Source organism: Eptatretus burgeri, chromosome 17 (genome assembly GCF_056783735.1).
Source record: "Eptatretus burgeri isolate ZD-2024b chromosome 17, Ebu_testis_v1, whole genome shotgun sequence".
NCBI classification, from domain to species: Eukaryota; Metazoa; Chordata; class Myxini; order Myxiniformes; family Myxinidae; genus Eptatretus; species Eptatretus burgeri.
The window spans coordinates 55667847-55689372 of NC_140977.1; the positions used below are offsets into that span (position 1 = coordinate 55667847).

At 44.3% G+C, this 21526-nt stretch overlaps 1 protein-coding gene and 2 pseudogenes across 8 annotated transcripts in view; 1 reads left to right on the top strand and 2 right to left on the bottom strand.

Annotated features, from left to right (window-relative positions):
* The window catches only part of LOC147010166 (uncharacterized), a 99097-nt gene that overhangs the window by 49834 nt on the left and 27737 nt on the right, over positions 1-21526 (top strand). For 6 of the 7 annotated variants that reach the window (XM_085862510.1, XM_085862511.1, XM_085862514.1 and 3 more), the window contains 11 exons: positions 152-294; positions 1420-1445; positions 4594-4632; positions 4904-5042; positions 5203-5371; positions 5526-5629; positions 5858-5883; positions 12831-12869; positions 13743-13881; positions 14132-14288; positions 14576-14760. In XM_085862510.1, the coding sequence (XP_085718636.1) occupies positions 152-294; positions 1420-1445; positions 4594-4632; positions 4904-5042; positions 5203-5371; positions 5526-5629; positions 5858-5883; positions 12831-12869; positions 13743-13881; positions 14132-14288; positions 14576-14760 (1166 nt within the window). Of the gene's footprint in view, positions 1-111; positions 295-1419; positions 1446-4593; positions 4633-4903; positions 5043-5202; positions 5372-5525; positions 5630-5857; positions 5884-12830; positions 12870-13742; positions 13882-14131; positions 14289-14575; positions 14761-21526 lie in introns of all 7 variants that reach the window. The other variant, XM_085862517.1, reaches the window with a different exon arrangement.
* LOC147010167 (uncharacterized) lies at positions 5955-12220 on the bottom strand (annotated as a pseudogene). The gene is made up of 3 exons (XR_015052942.1): positions 8113-12220; positions 6800-7058; positions 5955-6686 (listed from the first exon to the last, which is right to left on the bottom strand). The product of XR_015052942.1 is annotated as an uncharacterized LOC147010167 (transcript).
* LOC147010168 (uncharacterized) lies at positions 18746-20990 on the bottom strand (annotated as a pseudogene).

The window sequence follows — 21526 nt, forward strand, 5'->3', positions numbered from 1 at the left end:
ACGATCGTAGTAGTGTCTTGAAACGTCCCTGCACCTATCGGACCGGAAGTTTTGGAAATGGTTTTAGATGTTGTTGTCGCAGTTGATCCTTGTGGTGGGCATGGTGAGCAGGGATGAACGGTATTGCGTATCATTCGTTCGGTCCGTGCAGTCACCGACGAGGGTGACGGATCTGGTGCGTGGCTGCCGAGCCCGCAAGGCCTTGCGGACGAACCGACCCACAGTGACGTATCTACGATCACCATGGTGCCCGAACCCAAGGTTGAAGTGAAACCACACCAGCCATGTTTCGAGGTTCGTTCATGTTTCTGCACTTTACTCTCTCTGTCCCTCTCTCCCTTTCTCTGTCCCTCTGCCCCTCTCTCCCTCTCTCCCTCTCTCCCTCTCTCCCTCACACTCTCATCCTGTTTTTAACTTTTGGGATGGTGGGACATTGCATCCGTTAGTGTACTCATCTTTTAAATGGCCAGTTTGTTTTTCATCCCCGTTGGAATCGGTTCATACTACTTATTGTCATTTTGGGGCTTCACAGATCGGGTGGTCCATCAGAAGATTAACATTTCAAAAATTGTTTTTGGGGGGGGGGGTGGTGGTGGTTGAGTGGGGCATTAAGCCAGCTGTCCTCTCCTCTTGCCTTTCTCAAGATTTCCTCTTGCCTTTCTAAAGTAGAAGCCCATTGTGTGCCTGTGCCTGCCCAATTTCCTTATTAACGCTTTGACGGATGTCACTGTAATGAAGCAGAATGTTGTCCAGGCGATGAAACAATCGCATTTATTACCCGTCACCGTCTCCCTGAAGCCTTGCAGTGAGGGTGGGACCTCTCGATAGGTTTTAAACTTATTTCTCACTTTCAGAGTCTTGCGCCATCAGTGTTCTGTACTTTATGCTTTATTTTGTCTCGTCCATGTAACTGAGCATCCTGAACTCCTCACCCATGGCTCTCCACATCACCCACAGCACCAGTTTGTCATTGCACTCCATAAGAAATCTTTCTCGCATCCATTTTCTCACTCGAATGTCATCTGTGTGTCGTCCTCGTTTTTCTGGATTCTCTGGACTGTCGGTCCATGTTCCAAAGATAATGTGACGAGCTGTTAGCCATACGAGTTCCCCCCCCCCTCTTTCTTCACAGCATGACCTGCGAGCTTTCTTTGAGTGTTTGTAATATGTAATTAATGTAAGCTTTAATTAGCTTTTGAAATGGAGGAAGCCACAGGGTGCAGGCATTTCTTGTTGTTTCTTTTGCTGGTTTGATTTCTAGCTGTGTATAAATTTCAATTTGATGCTGCCATGCTATTCCTGGCCGTTGCACAAAGGCCTGCACTGTGTTGCTCACTCTTTTGGGTCTCGGTCCGTGCCGTGTGTACCTTGTGCCTTCCCCAACGTCCCATTAATTTCATTTGTATTTTTGTCCCGCAGGCACCGACCATTTTGACAACTGAAAAGTGAGTTGGACAAAGTGAGCGGAAAACCGCTAAACTGGCTTTAAAATTGCAGTCGGGTGAGAAACTGTTGGGAAGATGTTTGAAACGCTTGCACTTTGCTCTGTGTCAATGGATGCCTTTACACATGCTCCAAGTTTTGGCCACGAATGATGACGTCACTTCCTTCTGACAATCGGATGGGCTTTTCTCCTTTGTATCGGTCGGTGTTTCTATGACTTGCTTTACCTTTGAACCCGTTATTGTTTAAATGCTGAATATGTGGATACGTGATCAAAGATTGTCACCGTGCTCTCCTGAGATGTTCCTTTTGATCACACTATTCAAAATTGTGTAAGTGGCTTGGAGGGCTGGTAGGATGGCCTCGAGGAACGCACACTTGCCTCCAAGTCGTCTCGCCTGGTTTTGAATCCCGACCCAGCTATAAACTGCATCCCGGTGTTTCACAGGCAGGGTGATTCATCAACGTGTGTCCCGTCCCTCTGATGGACGTTAAACCGGCGTCTCGTCTGCCGGCATTAGTCGATGGACGTTAAAGACCCCACATCGTCCTTTGTGAAGAGTAGGCGAGCTGTCGCCTGCACCGTGGCCAAATTACGAATTCCTGCCCTCACTCTTTCTGGGAAAGCAATGGTAAACCACCTTGTATAACCCTTGCCAAGAAACTCCTTCTGCACCACTGACGCTCTGTAACAGAGTTCAGTACATCGGAATTGGAGGTGGCATTTGGCTGGCAGGATAGCATTGATGTATGCACACTTTCCTCAGAATCGTCAATTTCTTTTCCATGGAAGTTTGCATCTTCCATGGAAAAATGCGACAGTGACATTTGATGCACTTCATAACTCTTACATTTCACAGGTTTTCTTGTCACCACATCGAGTTAACTTTCCTCTGAATTGCAAGAACGATCCGGTTGCAACAACTATTGAATCTTTTTTGCTTGGAGCGTTTCATTAGTGCTTCACAAAGAAGGGATCGGTTAAGAAAAAGCTTAAATTATTCAAAATCAATTGTACAAAGATGGTATTTTATGAGTATAAATGATATACAATGAGCCTGAGCTGGTTTTAAGAAGAAGGGAGATCCACAGTCGAAGATCAAAGGTTAAGAGTGTTCGATCACCGCAAGTCTTCACCATCGTGCAAGGAACAACCGTGAGATTCCCGTTGGTAGAGTGTGGAGGGTTCTCGTCGGGGTGTAATGTGCGATTGGGTGAGAAATGCACGAACCAAGTCGTGTTTGGTTTTGAAGGTTGAAGAAAAAAAATTGATCCATCGGTGTTCTGGGAACCGGTGAAGTGTTGTGAGGATTGGATCGTCGTGTTCGAGTTTATCAGCTTGCACCACGAGCCCGGCTTCCATATTAGTAACGGGCCGTAAGGGCTGGAGAGATGAACCAAGTGAATCTGCTAACAGTGAGCTTTGGTGATCCAAGCACTTCTTTGAGAGCCTGGACCAGAGTTTGTTTCACATGGTTTGAGTACCAGCAGGTTTGGGGAATACTGTGCGGAGGGAAGTAAATCCATTTTGAGATGAAATTGATGCACGGGATATAGGAATGTATGATCTACATTCCTATATCCCTTCCCTTCTCCAGACCTTGACAAAATCACAAACTGATGAAACACTTGGAATATATCTTTCAATCCTGCCAAATCTCACACTCGCACTATATCTCTCCAAAAGGACCATCTGGCAAATCCTCCCATTTACTTTCTTAACGATACTCTTGAGGCAGGTCAGTCAAAGCCAGCTTGTGGCCTTGCATCTTCCATCATGCAAAACCTTTCTTCAGCACATCTGAGCTTGTATATACTCACAAGGCCTTCCTTCGCAGCTCAATGGAATACTGCTCCCCTTACCTCACACCTTGCACTTCCTGATGCTGTGGAAACCGAGGCTTTCAAAATCATTGGCAGATCCTTCGATGAAGCTGAATCTCTGGGCCTGTTACTCTCGCATCACAGACAGGTCGGTGGCCTCTCTCTTCTACTGCCTCCTTTCTAATCTTGTACTCTGTTCCTCCCTCCTTGCTCTGTTCCACCCTCCCTCCTCACCCTCCATGCCACGTTTCTACAGGGTGCATCTGGCCTGCTCGTGATCACTTCTGGTGAAACTCTCAAAATCCACACTTACTTCTCTCTTACACTCATTTGTTCCTCTTCTTCTTTCTCTCTCCTGTCAAACTAACTTCCTCAGTCTGTTCAATCTCATCCTTCCCCGCAGGACTTCAATGTGCCTGTTCACCACCATCTCGGGTCATCCCCCATCCATACCAATGATCTTTTCTACCCTCATAAACACTCATTAACCTACCCCTTATTTCTTGATTATTGTGTTTCCCCTCCAAAACCCTCTTTTTCAAAACTTTTTTTTGTTTTTTTTATTGTTCCATTTCCATTTCATCCCTGGTTTCACCTTCTCTTGCTCGGTTTGACTTTGTGTGTAGCTTGTTCACCCGCATCCCCGTGCTCCCCATTGATCTCATTCTTCTGAATGCCCATCTTCCTCTCAGGGTACCTCTGTTGTGCCCCTTTTCTCGACCATTGTTGTGTTTTTTCCCCCCTTTCCAAAATGTTCTCCTTGTTCTGTTGTGTTCTGGTCCATTCTGTGTTTTTGCTCTTCCATGAGCCTCGACTTTGTTTACAAAAAAAAAACAAGAAAATGTGTGTTGTGTATTCCTTGCATCTATTTCCAAGTAACGGGCATTCATGTGATTTCACAGCGATCAACTGCTTTCTCTCGCACTATCTGGCCAGATGGGAATACAACGTAATCGCCCGACTCCGCTCGCTCAGGACAATGGGATGAAGGCCGAGGGGGACACCCGGGAGATGCCTGTGATCAAAAATTGTTCATTTTGTTTTTGTGCCCTTCAGTTCCAATCAATTTGTGCCACAATGGCCTTTTATACAAACACTGTGCATTTCTTGCCATTGTTTGCTTGTCGAGTGATTGACGGTTATGATGCTCGGTCCAAGTCCTCTTTTGTAACAACGGTACTCGTAGCACAAGTATGGTGGCATGCGCGTCACTTGGCACATCATGAAGGCCCTCGTTTTTGTTATGTTGATGTGAAATTGTTTTTTGTGTCTGTTTGGTGATTCCTTTTTTCTTAATTTTTTTTTCCCGTCCGTATGTTTTGTTAGAATCCTGTATGAAATTCAGAACGATGAGAAGATAGCCAGGTGAGCTTGTCATTTACATTGACTCTCATTGCATTTTTAAGTTTGCTGTCCTATCTTTAGATATTTTACTTTTACCGCCATGGCAAACCAGGTACGGCTACTGGTTTACGCGTTAGCCCTTCGTCGGAGCAAAAAAAGGGGCTAATGTCCAGTTTGTTCTGTGTGTGACCCTTGTCTTACCACTGGAATAGCACAACAGCATATACATAGAGTTTGCTGTACACTGTAACTAGAAAACAATGGCAAGTTGACTGTAATGTCTGCTCTGCAGCCTGTTGGGAAAGTACCCCAAATACAACCGTGTCCTGGTGTACTACTACCTGTACAAGGGCATGCGAACGCAGGAGAAGGACAACCCCCTGATAGCGGAGGCCGCTGAGAAGGCCGGTGTCACGTACCAGCACGCTTACGTAAGGCCGGGTATACCTTTTGGTTGTCACCCATTTGTTGTTTCGTTGCTGTTTGGTTTGGCTTTCCTCCACTGTTTATTTATTTATTTATTTATTTATTGTTAAATTTGTGCTGTTGTGGATGAGTTGCCATTGTGGAAACTCGTTCCTGATGTTGTAGAACTTCATTGGAAACTTCCGCCGTTCGATCGGTGCTTCCCGGCACCGCGGACAGCGGATTTGGACGCCGTGGACCAAAAATTCTCCAGGCAAAGCCGCAGCTTCTCCAGCCGGCTTACCGAGCAGCTTACCTGGTGTTCTGCAACCTGAGGAGAACCATGATGGTTTAGGTACCTCTCGCCTTCCATTTCGGCTTTGTAAGATCGACGTTTGCAATGGAACGGCATAACGGAGCAATGATGTGCAAGTAACTGTGTAGGAATTGCCATGAATGCTTGTGATTAGAGGGAATGATTGCACTTTCATGTGTTGTTTTATCTTCAGGCTTTTCCATGGAGGAAAACCATACCGGTCTTCTGGAGCGAATGGAAGGGGAAAGCCCGCCATCTGGTGGGGAGGCCTCCATAGTTGATCCTTGCATGACGAGGGTGAGGGCATAGCAGGCCATGACCATCGGCTAAAGTGAAATGCCATAATAGGAGCACGACATTAACCTGCTCATCATTTATTTGTGCTCATCGCGATCAAGATTTCATGATAAATTCTGATTTGATCGATGTTTCTGCTCTCCACATGTGCATGCATGTACGCGTGATGCACATGCACACATGAGGATGGCGTTTGTCGTGATTAATTAATTTTTTGTGCTTTTCCAGATGGATGGCATGAACTCGGGAACAAAGTAAGTTGGTTCATCGTTTTTTTTCATTTTGTATTTTATTTGAACAACTGTCCGAGTTGTATTGTTAGTGAAGGGAACAAGGGAAAACATCGTTACATGCTGGACAAAAGTGCCAAATTTTTTTTGTGGTTACCTATGGACTTGCTTAATAAAAAAAAATCCCATGCTCCAAAAAATCTGACCATATTTTCATGTGATTATGGGTCAAAATCCAAGATGGCGGCCGAAAAATTAAAAAAATCGATAAATAATTATAACTTCGCTAATATTGGTCGTAAAAATGTGTAAACTATCTATTAGTAGGTAATGATGCCCAGGGAGTCGATTGGAAACATCAGATTTGGGATTAGATCATCAGGAACTGAGATAATGGTCACATGTAGAAAAAATATGGGTCGCTCGATACGAACATTGACGTTTCGCGAGACACATTTGTTATATGAAACGTACTTTGCTGGATACATATTTTAATAAAAACTGAACAATTATATCATGTACATATGTATATAATGAACACAAGCAAGTTAGTTCTTTTCGCAATTGCAGCTACACAGGTCAGTACAGTTCAGCCCAGATTTGATACATTTGCAGATGCGACAACCACGCTCGGATTTACAGCCACATTTGATAAGTTCAGTGCAAGCTTTTGCAGCTTCTGGTATTGTCATCCAAGTTGGTTCCCATTGATCAGCCTGTAGACTCCATCCAAACGCTTCAGGCGACGGTATGATAACGTGGGTCTGCTGACTTGCTGACCAAATTCCAGCCTGAAGGATAACTCTCTTGACATGTACCAGTGCATCCTGTAACAAAGTAGTATGTACATTGCTCTAAGACATACTGATTGGATATACACTAAATTTCAATCTTGCTATTTAATTCAAGCATTCTGCTTAATACGCTTAGTACTAAGTACCTTAGTTGGTGGAATATTTTCAAGAGGTCTACTATTCTTGGAGAACAATTCCCACATCGCATCGTTTATGTCGGCCTCATTGCTTGTTTTGTCATACATGACGATTGTGAAGCGTTCAAGGTGTTTAAATTGAGGCGATCCAGTATCCAACGTTTCAAAGGGATGATTCCAGATGAAGAGGAAAGCTTCAGTAACCAAAGGGTAGCTTTTCCATGATTGCCAGGCACTTTTTTGCCCTTCCGGAAGAAATACGAGGTGGTATCACAGGGGTTCAAATTAACATTTTTATCCACCGGCCAATAGGGCCGGTGACTAGAAAAAGTTACTGGCCCAGCAGAATTTCTACCGGCCCGATAAAATGAAGACAAAAGTCACAAATTTGATATCAAACACTTTTAATATACTCACATGAGTGAGGTTGGTTGGATGAGTTGGTTGGATGAGTGAGTTTTTAATGGAGGAGGTTTGCAGAATTAGTGAGTTTGATGGATGAGGTTGGTTGGATGAGTGAGTTTCATGGTGGAGATTTGGTGAATGAGTGAGGTTGGTTGGATGAGTGAGTTTGATGGATGAGTTTGGGTGGATGAGTGAGTTGGATGGATGGATGAGTGAGTTTGGTGGGGGTGGGGGGATGATGTAGGGAGGAGGAGGTTGTGGGTGATGGGGGGGGGACTTTTTGTGTGGGTGGTGGGGGGGCACGGGGGTTGTGAGTAGTGCTGGGGGGGCATTTTTGTGGGTGATGGGGTGGTTGTGGGGGTGGTTGTGACTGATGGACGATAGGGGGGGGGGGGTTGTGGGTGATGGACGATGGTGGGGGTACTACTCGTCCACCCAACATTAAATATAAACTCACTCATCCACCTAACCTCACCCATCAAACTCACTCATTCATCTTACTTCACTCATCTAACTCGCTCATTAACCTAAAATCCTCATCAAACTCACTCATTCACCTAACCTCACCCATGAAACTCACTCATTCACCCAATTTCACTCATTTAACCAACCTGGGCATGAGAAAATGCGTCCAAACCGCGCCAAACCGTCAAATCTCGAGCAATCACGCGTGATTTTGAACGAGATGAAAACAGACAAAATGGCCACCACAGAATTACCGGTGATTTCTACGGATTTCTGCGGACAAAAATAGTAGTTCTAGTTGAGAAAACTAGTAGAGAAGCTAGTACAAATTGTACAAAATAACAGGAATCACCGGTGATTCGCCAGCTGGGCAGGTAAGGCAGTATTGTGTACCCGCCCAGCACAAAAGTTAGGCGCCATTGGCGACCGGGCGGCCGTTAATTTGCACCCCTGTATCACTCCCTGAAAATGCGTGGAATACAGGAAGTGCCCGAGTGATCCTTTCTCCAAGGCTTACAGATATGGCGTTGATGCTGTGAACACAAAATGTTTTTGCCAACGCCAAATGCTACACAGAGCTCCATGTCAGGTTGCAGTTCCAGCAGATCGAATAAATGACCGACAAGGATCACAAGCACATCTGTGTCAACTGTACGCACCTGTACTTTCTTGGCCCCGTGCTGCAGAGCATGTACAATATGGAACACAATCCTGCTGTCTGCTTCTTCGTGTGTGCAGTCTGACATCACGTGACTTGTGCCTCTGGAAACAACTGTCGTGCCATTCGTTATGTAGATGCCCTTTTCAGCAGGCCAGTCGCCATCAGCCACTTTCTGTGTCAAAAATGAGAAGAGTTCATCTTTATTGGATGAATCCAACTGGAAATCGTTCCACTTGGAAGGTATCTTTGTTCTTGGATTGACCTTGAGGTGCACACCACTGCCTCTTCGTTCCCTTGTGGATGCCTTGATGCTGCTTGGTAAGTATTGGTCCCAGACGACATCTATCCTGTCTCTGACATACTGTAGCTCACGCAAAAGAAACGGCAAGAACATAGACTGTGCGTAGTCATCAAAGGTTGTAGCAGTAGCAGCTGACAAAGTATGGACTAGGACGGCACCATCAAATATCTTACAGTCCACTGTTCTTGGAAGTTCGTCTTGTTCACCTTGTTCAAATACTTCAATGCACCTAATCCAACCTGACTTGGTGCCCGTCCGAAGTTTTCCATGATCCGATATACTGGGAGGGTACAATTGATTTTCATGCGAGAAAAAATATGTCTAGATCTCCATCCCGCTGTTGATTTGCGATGTACATTCGACCAAAAACGCTTGCATCACTTCGAATGGCTGTGAGCTCTTTAGTTTTGGAGGTTTGCTTTAGTTTTGGTGTTTGGCGCAAATGCAGTTTGTTATTTTTGATTGACTCGTGAATAGACTTGCTTTGTTCTGTGAAGACCTCCTTCTTAAATATGTTGTACTGAGCATTTCCAAGAGCTTCTAATCCTTTCATAGCGTTAGCTCCTTCCTGGTCAGCGCATTGCCGTGTATGAAGAACAAAGAGTTCTTGGCAGTCATCAGAGAATGGATTTCCATACCCATTGATCATCTGAATGAGGTTGTTTGTTTGCTGCTGGAATAACTTCTGTGCTGACAATCCTTCATTGTGATGGTTGTACTGAAGATCGGCATCGTCGGAAGCCAAGTATTCGTTTTCAAAAGATGTGACCACTCGAGATTGTTCAGGACCAGCGATCATCCATCACTTCAAGGACTCAGGTTTTTCAGTCAGTCCGATAGCCCCACCCTTTCCTTTTACTTTAGCATTCTCCTGCTCGTGGGCCTGATCTATTGGAATAGCGGAAAATCTGCTGCTGCCTTTGACATCCACCCAGTGCTTTTCGAGGTCCTGTTTAACACCGACTGGTAGTGAATTCATATCCTGGATGTGCACGCTAACCCATCTCCTGTAATTGTAGTGATCCAGGGCGAAGAACAGGAACATCAGTGAATCCAGCACCTCTCGATAGAGTTGAAAGTTCTTTTTGCGATGGGCTCTAATGAAGATTAGTACAGTCTTTTCTAATCTCAGCACCAGGTCCCAATATTGAAAGGTTGGGCTCTTCTCTGTCATGGACATCTTCCAACTGTCAAAGGCTTTCTCGTCATCAGTATCAGTATCATTCGCTGCAATGAATGATTCTTGTTGAAGATTTCCAAGAGCGAGAGCAGACTCTTGATGTGCATGGCGAGTTCGGGTTATGTGCAATACTTTTAAGAATGACTGCGCTGTACCTGCCGTTGCTATACCAGACTCTGTCAATGCATCTATCCAGCCAGACGCATCTAACATATTGCCAAGAACAGTCCAAAGTGCCTTTTCCAGATGTAGGCCTCCAAACATGATGACCATCAAATTTTCTCCATGCGTTGTTGGAAATTTCCAGTGTGTGTACTTGCACATGGCGAAGATCGGACAGTCGCATGCCAGAATTGGTATCTGACCAGGATTCAGAAATTGAGTTATACTCTATATGATGCTCCTGCCATGTTTGACCATTGCAGCTGAGTCAGCCTTCTCTACGAAGAGTGGCAATAAGGCTGTGATTGCAGGCAATTCATTTGGTTGAGGCTGACGTGATGCATGATATGCAGCCCATGACAATGATTGTTCGCGCACTAAGTCCTGTTGCAGTAGTTCAGATGTATGTTGAATCCACCGTTCCTCTTGGACGTTGGCTTTCTCTATGTAATCAGCAAAACCTGACGTTGTGGTGTGTTCTATTGTGGGTACTTCTGTTGTTGTGGGTTTCATCTAAACAGCAGGTACAATAGAATACGAATTGGGAAGAACCAGACTTTGTGATGAATTTGAAGTTGTGTTGGACAAGCTAACAGGTTGACTGCGTATAATCCCAGGATGGTCTTTTGTTGGCTGCTGAATGATGCTAATCCCTGTTCCATGGAAGGATCCCTGTGCTGTCGTTGAAGATGGATTATGGTCAAGATTGTCTAACGCACTTATTGTGAACAAACCTTTTCTCAACTGGCTTGGACACACTACTCCATCGCTTCTATATTGTTCACACTGTGTGGCAGCAAGTTCGTTTTCAAGTTGCATGACACATTTGTATGACACACTTATCCAGAAGCTGGCCATTTGATCAACTAGTGTCCTGCTCCTAGTTTGAGTATGTAAGTTTAAACCAACATATAAAGGTACTGGTGGTTCACGGTCTGGAGAGTAACGCTGATGTTTTGTCTCAACATTTCCTTTCTTCTTGCAGTTGTGAACCAAGAGCTGTGTGAGTGTCAGGCATGCTTGGGAGTCAAGTACTGAACCTGCTAAATTTGGGCCATTGATGAGCATGGACATTAACAATCTTGTACTGGGCATAATCTGCTGACATGCAGGGTTGAATTCGCCACTGAATGCTATAATTTCTTTCAGGATTTCCTCCCTACATATTTTACCAACTCTGGCAAACAACCTAGCTTCTTCTTCATAATCATGGAACAAGAAAGCGTCTCTGAGTAGTTGCTGTATGCCTGCTGGGAATGTCAGGATTATGTTTTTTTCCATCAGATTGCTCACCTAGTCCGAACTGGGAGAAGTGATTGAGGAGTTTTTCTTTTAACTGGGTTTTATTGAGAGTGATATCAATGCCAAAGTCCCCAAGTCTTTTCTCAAACACGTTGTGTATGTTTGACAGTTTGAATAGGTACGTCCCCTCCTCGGCAGATTCCTCCATGTACATTACAAGTACAACAAATACTCTTGAATTTATCATTTTGGCTCGTTAATTCAGCTCACGTTGGTCGCCCTTGTTGGACTATTCTGTTGCCTGTAACCACGATAGTCGTTTGGTACTTTGTCAGACATTCTATTTGGTACTTGAGTTCATTTGAGACCAGATCCCCACATAGTATTTTTGCAAGTACTTTGCCGTCTTGCATTTCGGTGGCCATTAACTTTAAATTGTACTCTGCACATTTAGTTGCATATTCATGCAATTTTCTGCGGCCACTCTCATCACAGAATAAACAAGTGTCCTTGCTTGATCCCGTTGACTGTCGCTTTGATCGCTGGGATGCGCTGGTACCTGGAGCTTTTTCGTCTTGTTTACGTTTTTTATTCAGCTCTCGTTCAAGTTTCCTTTTATTAAACTTTTGGGGGCATGCCCGATGCCAAGAAGCGTTCTTTTCTGCAAAACATTCTGGGGTGCCATGTTCGCCAAAATCAACATCGACCGGCAATGCACCTATCTCTTCGAACTCTCTGACATTGTCAAGAAAGTCCTTATAGACGTCGTCAGCATTGCGGTTCTGTCTGTTCTTTGGACATGAAAGAGGTGAAGTCTATTTACTGTTCTGGCAAATGACACAAATTGTCCAGTCCATGGTGTGATGTTTCACTGAACAGTAGATTCAGGGCTGTTTACAACCTGTAACAAAGAAAATAAACATTATCCAACCGCCACATAATATACAATTACTTCCAGATGAATCTTCTATGAGGGCATTAGACAAAGTGAAATATGCATCATCAAATTATCAATTTGCCTACAAATAAACACATGATTATAGGAAAGACGATAGTCAACATGTACACAACTTATTTGAGCACAACAAAAAAGTCATTAAAACATGTAACGCGAACCGTCAATTTTCATATCGAGCGACCCATATTTTTTCTACAATGTGACCATTATCTTAGTTCCTGATGATCTAATCCCAAATCTGATGGTTCCAATCGACTCCCTGGGCATCGTTACCTACAAATAGATAGTTTACACATTTTTACAACCAATATTAGCGAAGTTATAATTATTTATTGATTTAAAAAACAAAATTGGCTGCCATTTTGGATTTTGACCCATAATCGCATGAAAATATGGTCTGATATTTTGGAGCATGGGATTTCTTTATTAAGTATGTCCATAGGTAGCCACAAAAAAAATTTGGCACTTTTGTCCAGCGTGTAACGATATTGCCCCACGATGGAGCTAATTCCTCTCACTATGTGTTCATGTTCTGCTCAGAGCCACGGTGATTAATCCACGACGTTTGTACGTTTGTTGAACATTTCAAGTGGATGTTACCAATACCTTTTTGCTGATCGGTTCTTTTTTGTTAAGTCATTCCCTCGTTCTCTCTTCCCCTCGCAGCTTTTTGAATGAGTTGAAGCAAGATCCAGAGATCGCAAAGTGAGTTTTATTTATTGTATTTTATATAAAGGGAGTTGGGTTTTGAAATGTGATGCGCTTTTCAATGCTTCATTATGTTTTGCTTTTCCGAGCACTGTCGATGTGTACTATGAGCCGCCATTTTGTCCGCATCCTTCCCCAACACTGAGAGTGCGAGTGGAAAATTTGATTCGTCGAGATGGCGTAAAATGTTGTAATAATTTGTTCAATTGCTGCAAAACTTGAGGTTTTTGGAAGTGCCAAGAAAACGATTTGTGTTCTCCAGTGTTCAAGGATTTAATTGAATTGAAATAAAACAAAGATTTTAAAGGCTGCAGAGAAATGTAAAAAAAAAAAATTTCTGAAGTTTACCGCCGTCGACTTTACATCACCTTATTGAACACATTCCATTAGTTATTCGTGCCTGTTGTTTGTGTCCTTAAAAACAGTAAATTTCCTGTTTGGAATGATTTTCAATTCTGTTAGAAAGACGGACAGACAGACTAAAAATATGACCTTACTCCCCTCTGCACATGTGCGATCGGGATGAGATTCCGTACAATTTTCCAAATTCAGAGCCAAAGTACTGCTAAACTGCAGGTTCATTGAACGATTCAATTTACGATTTGTGTTCTCGAGTGTTTTCAATATAACATTCAATTGACATGACGTAATTCTTTGATCATAAACTGACATCGATTGACAGACACACAAACAGACAGAGAAGGTGCACCAATTCCTTAACCCCGCTCTTCGCCTCCTGCGCGTATGCGCGAGAGGTATTTATATATTATGGTTATCGTGCAAAAATGGAATGTCGCTCATAAATTTTACCTTCGTCCACCTCCTTCTTAACTTGAGCTTTGTTTTCTCCCTATAAATCACATTCTGCAGACAGCTGGAGCGATTCCCCAAGTACAATGGTGTGCTGGTTTACTACTATCTGTACAAGGGCATGCGGACGCAGGAGAAGGATAACTCCTTGATAGCAGAGGCCTCTGAGAAGGCTGGCGTCACGTATCAGCACGCTTACGTAAGGACTCCCTCCACAACGGTTAATCTCGGGAACTATCGCCATTTGTTTTTGCAGAGTCGGCCATTGTGTGCAGGTTCTGTAATCTATGATTCGTTTCATGTGCAGTCTCGTCCACTTTATCCTGTTACCAAAGATGTATGAAAACGTGTGTGCTTCTCCAATGGGATTGGTTTTAAACAAGAGCGATGTTCAGCAAGAAATACTTTTCACTTCTTGCCCTTGTTTCTTTCCTCTTTGCTGTTCTTAGTACTTTATCGGAAACTTCCGCCGAGCAACCGGCGAATCCCGTACGCGAACGCGAAGAGACGCCGGTCCATGGGACCCTCCTCATTTCCCTTACCCCGGGCCTCTGCAGCAACACCTCACGCAGTATGGGCAGTCGGGCTCGCCGAGTTTAGAGTCAGGTTTGGGTCACAAATCTCATGTTACATGCTTGTGCTTTGTATCGAATGTCATTTATTAACTGCTTGTTGAAAAGGAATGGTCTTTTGTGTCTTGATCTCCAAAACGATGGCATAAAAGATGTTGGTTTTCCATCTTTGTGCATTTAATTGTCTTTAACAAGAGCACATTGTAATCTTTGGGATGTAAACATAATTGTAGTAACAAAAAGTCTCGCTACGGTCCTTGAACTCGTGTGATTTCTGTGCCGAGTACTCGTTTTTTTTGCTTTCTTCTTCTCAACCCTCAGCATCAACTGATGGCCATGACGCTGATGGCTCTTCAGAGCTGACGGAGGGTACATTGGGCACGTCAACTGGTTACCGGGACGGCTGTGAGGAGCGTGGTGAGGGTGATGGACTAGTCGGCCCGCCGTCTGACGGAGCCATGTGGGGAGCTTGTACAACATCACCTTTTCGTGGCTGTGGCCAAGAGGTAAGACTTGACAGCATTATCGCAACAAATGCTGTTGTTTTTTCTCTGCAATGTTTAGTTTATTACACTCATGCTTAAAAATTTTAAAAATAAAAATAAAAACACAGGGGTGGTGGGGGAGGGGGAGATGCTATAATCGGCTCCTTCCGTCCATCATGCTATCTCTTCCTAAACGGTTGTGTAATTATTCATCAAACTTGGTTATGATCCTCACGTGGCAAGAAGGTGCAAGAATGGTGTCAGTTTTGGCCCTGTTCCCTGGTGTCCTGCGACAACTTCAAACGGTCAAAGACCAAAAAATGCAGTTACGGGCACATTTTAAAATGAAAATTTGTAAATGCAATCAACGTTGGTGGACGCATGAAACATGTAATGACTTTTTGAATTTGACCCACGGTTCATGCCCCAGCGGTGGGGACTTAGGTTCACATGGGTCAAAACAGATTAAAAAAAATTTTTTTTTTTTTAAACTCAAAACACGATATATTGGGTCGTTCCTGGTGGAGCTTTTTGTCATCTTTCAGCTTTGCTTGAGGTGGGAAGCGTGGCGATTTGTGATGACATGCCTTGTTTGTTCGAGTTTGATTTTGGGAGTGTAAGGGTTGCTCTCAGCCATTTTCATAATTATAATCCTCGAACCCACCCCAAGTTACCCTGCGAAACCCTGGGAGTGTTTCGATGGAGAGGTGGTGATTAATTTGAGAAAATTGAAATCATGGAAAGGAAGAGAGAAGAGGTTTGTGGGGGATTATTAGAGTGGAGAAAGTACGGGGAGTGAATATAAGTTACCGACCTTGAAGGTCGACAATATAAACATAAAACGACATAAACGTGTGTTGGTCGTTTGCTCCATTGCACAATCTATTTGCCTATCCTGTCAGTATATTGAGATCATTGGTTTTAATAATCAATCTGTCAATGACCTTGTAATTAACCTGAGACTTCAGAAGCTAAGGATCCAAATCTTCAATCCTGATACCTTTGGCCTGTACCGTTAAACGAGAAACGCGCCACGCCGGTTTTTCACCGGCTCTTGGAGCGCTGTATTTTGCCACGTGACCCAGGCTTCCGATAGGTTATGAATCGTGGTGAAGCGGTCCAAAATCACTGACCTCTTTCGCAATCAAATGTGCGATGATGCTACCGATTATTGATGACTGGACAAGCGTGATGGACGTTGATTTGGCAATTTGTGGTGTCGTCAGATGAAAGTAACGATACACTGAACAGCAGCCATTGATGCTTGTGGCAGCAAGACCGTCGTCCTGTGAGGATTTCTCGGGAGGGGGATGGGGTGGCTGGGCTTCTGAACAAATTGCTGCACTTTGAGTTCAATTTCTGGATAACAGGTTGCTTCATCTGGATTTGAACGCTCAACCTCATCGATGCTCATTTGATGTTCTCATCTCAGTGATTAGTAGTTTTATGACTTAGTCGTTTTGATAAGTTTTGTGGTGTTGTTGAGTGATTATACTTTGTGCTGTTTTTGTTTTCTCCATTAACCTAACTCTTGGTGGTGCTTTGTCCATAAATCACAAGGAAGACAAAGATATTAATGGACATCAGAGTATCCATCCATTGGGACCATACTCTGTGCAGAGTGTTAGTGCTCCCTAAGCAGTCTCCTTGGCTATTGGGCACAATCCTGGACGGGTCGCCACTCCGACACAGGATACCAGCAAGGTGGCACTCATTTTCCCGACCTCAGAAGGATGACAGGCAGAGTCAACCCCAACTGGTATTAATTCAACAGCTGAGCGGGATTTGAACTCAGGATCCTAGGATCCCAAGCCCACCACCCTAACCATTAAGCCAACACCAGGCATACATCAGTGTATGTTATTGTAAATTTTAAGGAGATTGGAGATGAAGGAACAAATACTTACTTTTAGGGATTTGAACATCAAACATAGCAGTGAATCAAACACCTGTTACCACAAGAGCACCTGAAAATAATTATGTTTTATCAACGCAAATTTAAACAAATCAATGAACCACCATCAATTTATCGTGCAGAAAAAGTGTGGATGTATCGTCATCTACTCCTCCGAGAGGATTCGACCTCGGATGCTAAAACTTTCAGGATCCATCCTCCACCATCCCTTCATCAACCATCACTCCACAATACCCCGTCAACCATCACCCTCACCATACTCACCACCACCCCACACCACACCCCCCCCTTATACCACCCCCCCACTCCCCCCTCCACCATCACCTTCACAATCCTGACCACAACCCCGTTCCACACCCCTCTTCGTCATATCATCACTTCCTCCTACACTGGGGTGGGACATCGACACCTAACAGACAAGACGGTGGGACACGGCCCAGACACAATTGGCGTCCCCGGAAAGTATGAAACGGGACGATGCGGTAACACACGAAACACCTAGTCAACCTGTGACAAAGCATTCATCGGCCATTTTGTCCGTGGTGCCCTCGTGTGCCTGGGCGGTGTCTGTGCTGTCGGGCGATGATGGATATTTCTGCTCGAGTAGTATATAAACCGATTTATAAATTTATACAAAATCCCTCCCTTATAAACCAACAACTGAACGAAAAGCAAAACCTTCCAAGCTGTAGTTAACATGCGACCAGCGTTTTGATCTTTTTACACCTCCATCTTAACTTCCGACTTCTTCTTCTGAATCGCTCACACGAGGCTCGAAACCACAAGAGCACCGAAAAGCCGCTCCTTGGATCAAGGTTGAGGTCATGGTGTTGTGACGTCACTGGCAAAATCGGAAATCGACACTCTTGGGCTCCACAATTACTCCGAAAGCGTTTCCATCAGTAATTGTATCTCCAATAGTTTCTTCAATACCCCACTGATCAGTTTCAACTTACTGAGAACCTTCAGAGTTACTAATGACGATGGAATTCGATATGGACAACCTTCTCCTTCCTGGAGGCTTGGTGGGCAGAACCTTCAGAGTTACTAATGACGATGGAATTCGATATGGACAACCTTCTCCTTCCTGGAGGCTTGGTGGGCAGAACCTTCAGAGTTACTAATGACGATGGAATTCGATATGGACAACCTTCTCCTTCCTGGAGGCTTGGTGGGCAGAACCTTCAGAGTTACTAATGACGATGGAATTCGATATGGACAACCTTCTCCTTCCTGGAGGCTTGGTGGGCAGAACCTTCAGAGTTACTAATGACGGCGGAATCGGGATCGGAATTTGAGTTCCACGTGCACCGTTTCTTGATGTGAGCCGCGATTTGGATCAAGGTGAGGTCATGGTGTGATGGGCTATGTGGCACTTTCTGATTGGCAAAAATCAAAAATAAAAAAAATAAACTTCGCTTCAAATTAGACCTTGATTAATGATTTCCAGTGGTTTTCAGGAGAGAATTTTTTTTTTTTTTGCGTTTGGGTTCTCCTTTAAGAATGACTGTTGTTCGTCTTTCGGCTGCTCCCGTTAGGGGTCGCCACAGCGGATCATCCGTTATGATCCGCATACTGATTTGGCACAGGTTTTACGCCGGATGCCCTTCCTGACACAACCCTGGTCGCCTCTTACGACACGGGGATATGGGGATATGGATTGGGTTTCGCCATGATTCCGGGCTGCTCTACACCCTCTCATAGCAAGGCCCAGTGCAGAGCTCCCGTCCTCAAGCGATCCTCCAACCCAAGCCGCCGAGAAGCCGTATTACAGGCGCACGCCACTACACCCGGTTTCCTTTAAGAATGACTGAAGGGCTCTAATAGTGCAGCAGCATCGCCAACAGATTGTGCATATTATGATGAAAGTATCACCTTTGGCACAGATGTAGAGCAATGCCTGATGAATATTTTCGATATGGGACCACGAGAAACTCTACCTGTGTTGATGCCATATTGGATTTCAAGATGGCCACCATTCAGGATCTGCTATTATTATTTCTGGTTCTTTTAGGGCTACATACTTCATTCGGGTCAAGGAATCCATTTATGCTGGTTACAAGTTTATTACATTGAAGCATTTTTTTTTTTTATAAGTACAAAAAAATTATTGCATTGAAAAACAAAAACATGTAAATCTTATTTATTGCATTGGCCCCAACTTTTGTTAGGTTTTAAAATCCGTAATTGCTGAGATTCAGCCTTACCAGGCCCCTTCACATGCACAAGGTCCAGTGTATTTAAGTGCATCCTTTTTGCCTTGCACTTGCCACCACAGTGTTTCCTGCAACCACAGGAGATGAGCTCGTAACATGTCTTGGACGCTTCAGGGGCGATTCCATCGTCATCTTTCTTGACGTGCGCCTGTCTCACTGACTCGAGCCACACTCTCTCTTTGTCCACCTCATCACGAGAAAAGGTTTTTTGCAGTGAACATTTAGTTCCTTGTGGAACAGGAGGTTTCTTGGCATAATTTGTGACCGGCTGCATCTCAGTGTACTGCCGTGGAAGTTGGCCAATGGTTCTGACATTGGATGTACCCTCGATGATCGTACTTCTGTCCTGTATGGGTCGGGTGTTGTTTAAGGGAGATTGCTGTTCCATGGAAAGAATTTTGTGCTGTGGTGGAGCTGGGATTGTGATCAGTGTTATCTACAGCTGCTGTCGTGAAAACTCCTTCCTGGAGGCTTGGTGGGCAGACAACCTTCTCCTGTCAAAATTGCTCAGATGCCATTGCACATTTCTCCAGAGATTCTGAGAACTCGGTCATAGGAGATGCTCATCCCTAAGCCAGCCATAGTGTCCACCTGCTCTCGCTCTTTCTCTCTCTGGTGTGAGTGTGAACCATCAAACCAAAGTATATCGGTGAAGCTGTTTCTTGCTTGACACTGTGTCTGACATTGGCAACATGATGTGTTTCTTTTGTGACACGCTTGACGCTGTTTAATTTGAGCAGCTGGGATATGGAAAGGTATGCTGCGGAACATCGTTGTGCCAAGTCATTGATGCTGGGTCCTTCAAGAATCATTGAGACCAGTGTCATGAGGAGTGTTGAGACACTGCCTTCTTGGCTTTTATCAGAAAAGGAGCCGGTAAATTGTTTCCCTTCTGTGAATATGTCCCTTCTCACAATTTGTGCAGCCCCTAACAGATGTACAGCATCATTGACATGGTCATATTTGCATGCCTTGGCCAGAGCGTCTCCGATGTTATCTTCGAAGGCGAGGAAGATGTCGCGTCCCTTCTTATGCTCCAGCATTGCAGGGAACTGGGCTAAGATGCGCTCCTTCAGTCGTGTACTGTCAACTCTGGTTCAGCCTTATGCCATGTTCGTCCATCCTGTTAGCATAGAGCTTGGCCAAGTCCGACAACTTGAAAACAAGTGCAGTGGTTTCTTCAGCAATAGTGTCTTCCATGTATGAAATGAGCTCGGCTAACACCATTGCTGACATTACTGCCTCAGAGCTTGTCTCCCGTTTTGCAGTTTCTGCCACAGCTCCGGCTCTGTTGTATATGGATGTCAGACATTTTTTTGTGATACTTGGCTACCATGTCACCTTCACTCAGTTGGACCAGCAGTGCTGTGTCCTCCAATAGCCCTGTAGCTCGGCAAACATGTTTGTCCAGTCCAAGAGTCTGTACCTGGTGATGCTGTGATCCAAGATCCTGGTGGCAAAAGAAACATAGTGTCTCATGTATGCTGGCTACACACGTGGTGTTAGATCTCGTGCGCTTCGTTGGACCAGCCTGGTGGCCTGTGTTCTGACCGTTTTCTCTTCTGAGCACGTTGCAACTTCGTGTTGTCGTATCTAACTCGGCAGGATGTATACCATTTTGCTTCGTGTGTGGCCAGCGTAGCTTCGAAGCCTTCACCTTCATCAAGACGCTGAATGTTCACACCTCCAAGTTCTCCCAGTTCACTGAAAGCCAATAAAGTGTCAGCAAGTGACTTGTTTCCTGCCCCTCAATCATGTCTTTTCGATGCAGCCGAGCACTGTAATCGCTCTGATTTTTCTACTTGGCATATCATACACAGTTTCCAGTTGACTTATCCTGGTGGTCTTGGGGGTAACTACACTGTTCACATCAACAAGTTTGAACTCTTTTGACATAACTGTTGTGGCTAAATTCACTGGTCTGGACCACACTGTTGTTTAGATGTTCCTCAATGTTAGGTCAATCCTCAGTATCCAGATTCTGGATGCATCTGAAACACAATATAATTGAATTGATGAGAATTATTTTGGGGCTTAATTCACACAATATCGCAATATATACACAAGATGGCAATATATATGTTATGAGGATGAAAGAATTGACACATGCTAGGTACCCACTAAGGGGTACCAAGCATGTCTATAAATGAAATTGGGGGGGGGGGAGAGGAGAGGGGGAGGAGGAGGGGAAATATGGATTTTTGGCAGCGGCCAATGTGATATCTAATACGGCGGCCACCCAAGTCAAGTATCAGGTGGTTCCATATCTGAAAATATTCAAATGCCACTACTTTATTACAGTTCCACATTTGGTGCTTTTATCATAAAATGCACAATTGTTATGAAAATGGTTGCTATGTTGCTTGACTTTTCGTCAAACTTTGTGGAAGTATGCATAACAGTGGGAAAGGGGTCTTGAGGGTTTTCAATGGTCTTGAGGTCATAAGGGTATTTGCGGGTCTTACAGTTCTTAAGGGTCTTTGGGGTCTTTAGGGTCTTCGAGGTCTTCCTGCTCTGTGGGGTCTTCAAGAGTTTTAGGGATCTTAACCGTCTTTGGGGTCTTTGGGGTCAAAGGATCTTTGGGACATTCAGAGTTTTGAAGTGTCTTAATTGTGTTCGGGAAATTCAATGGTCTTCAGGGAACAAACAGACAGAC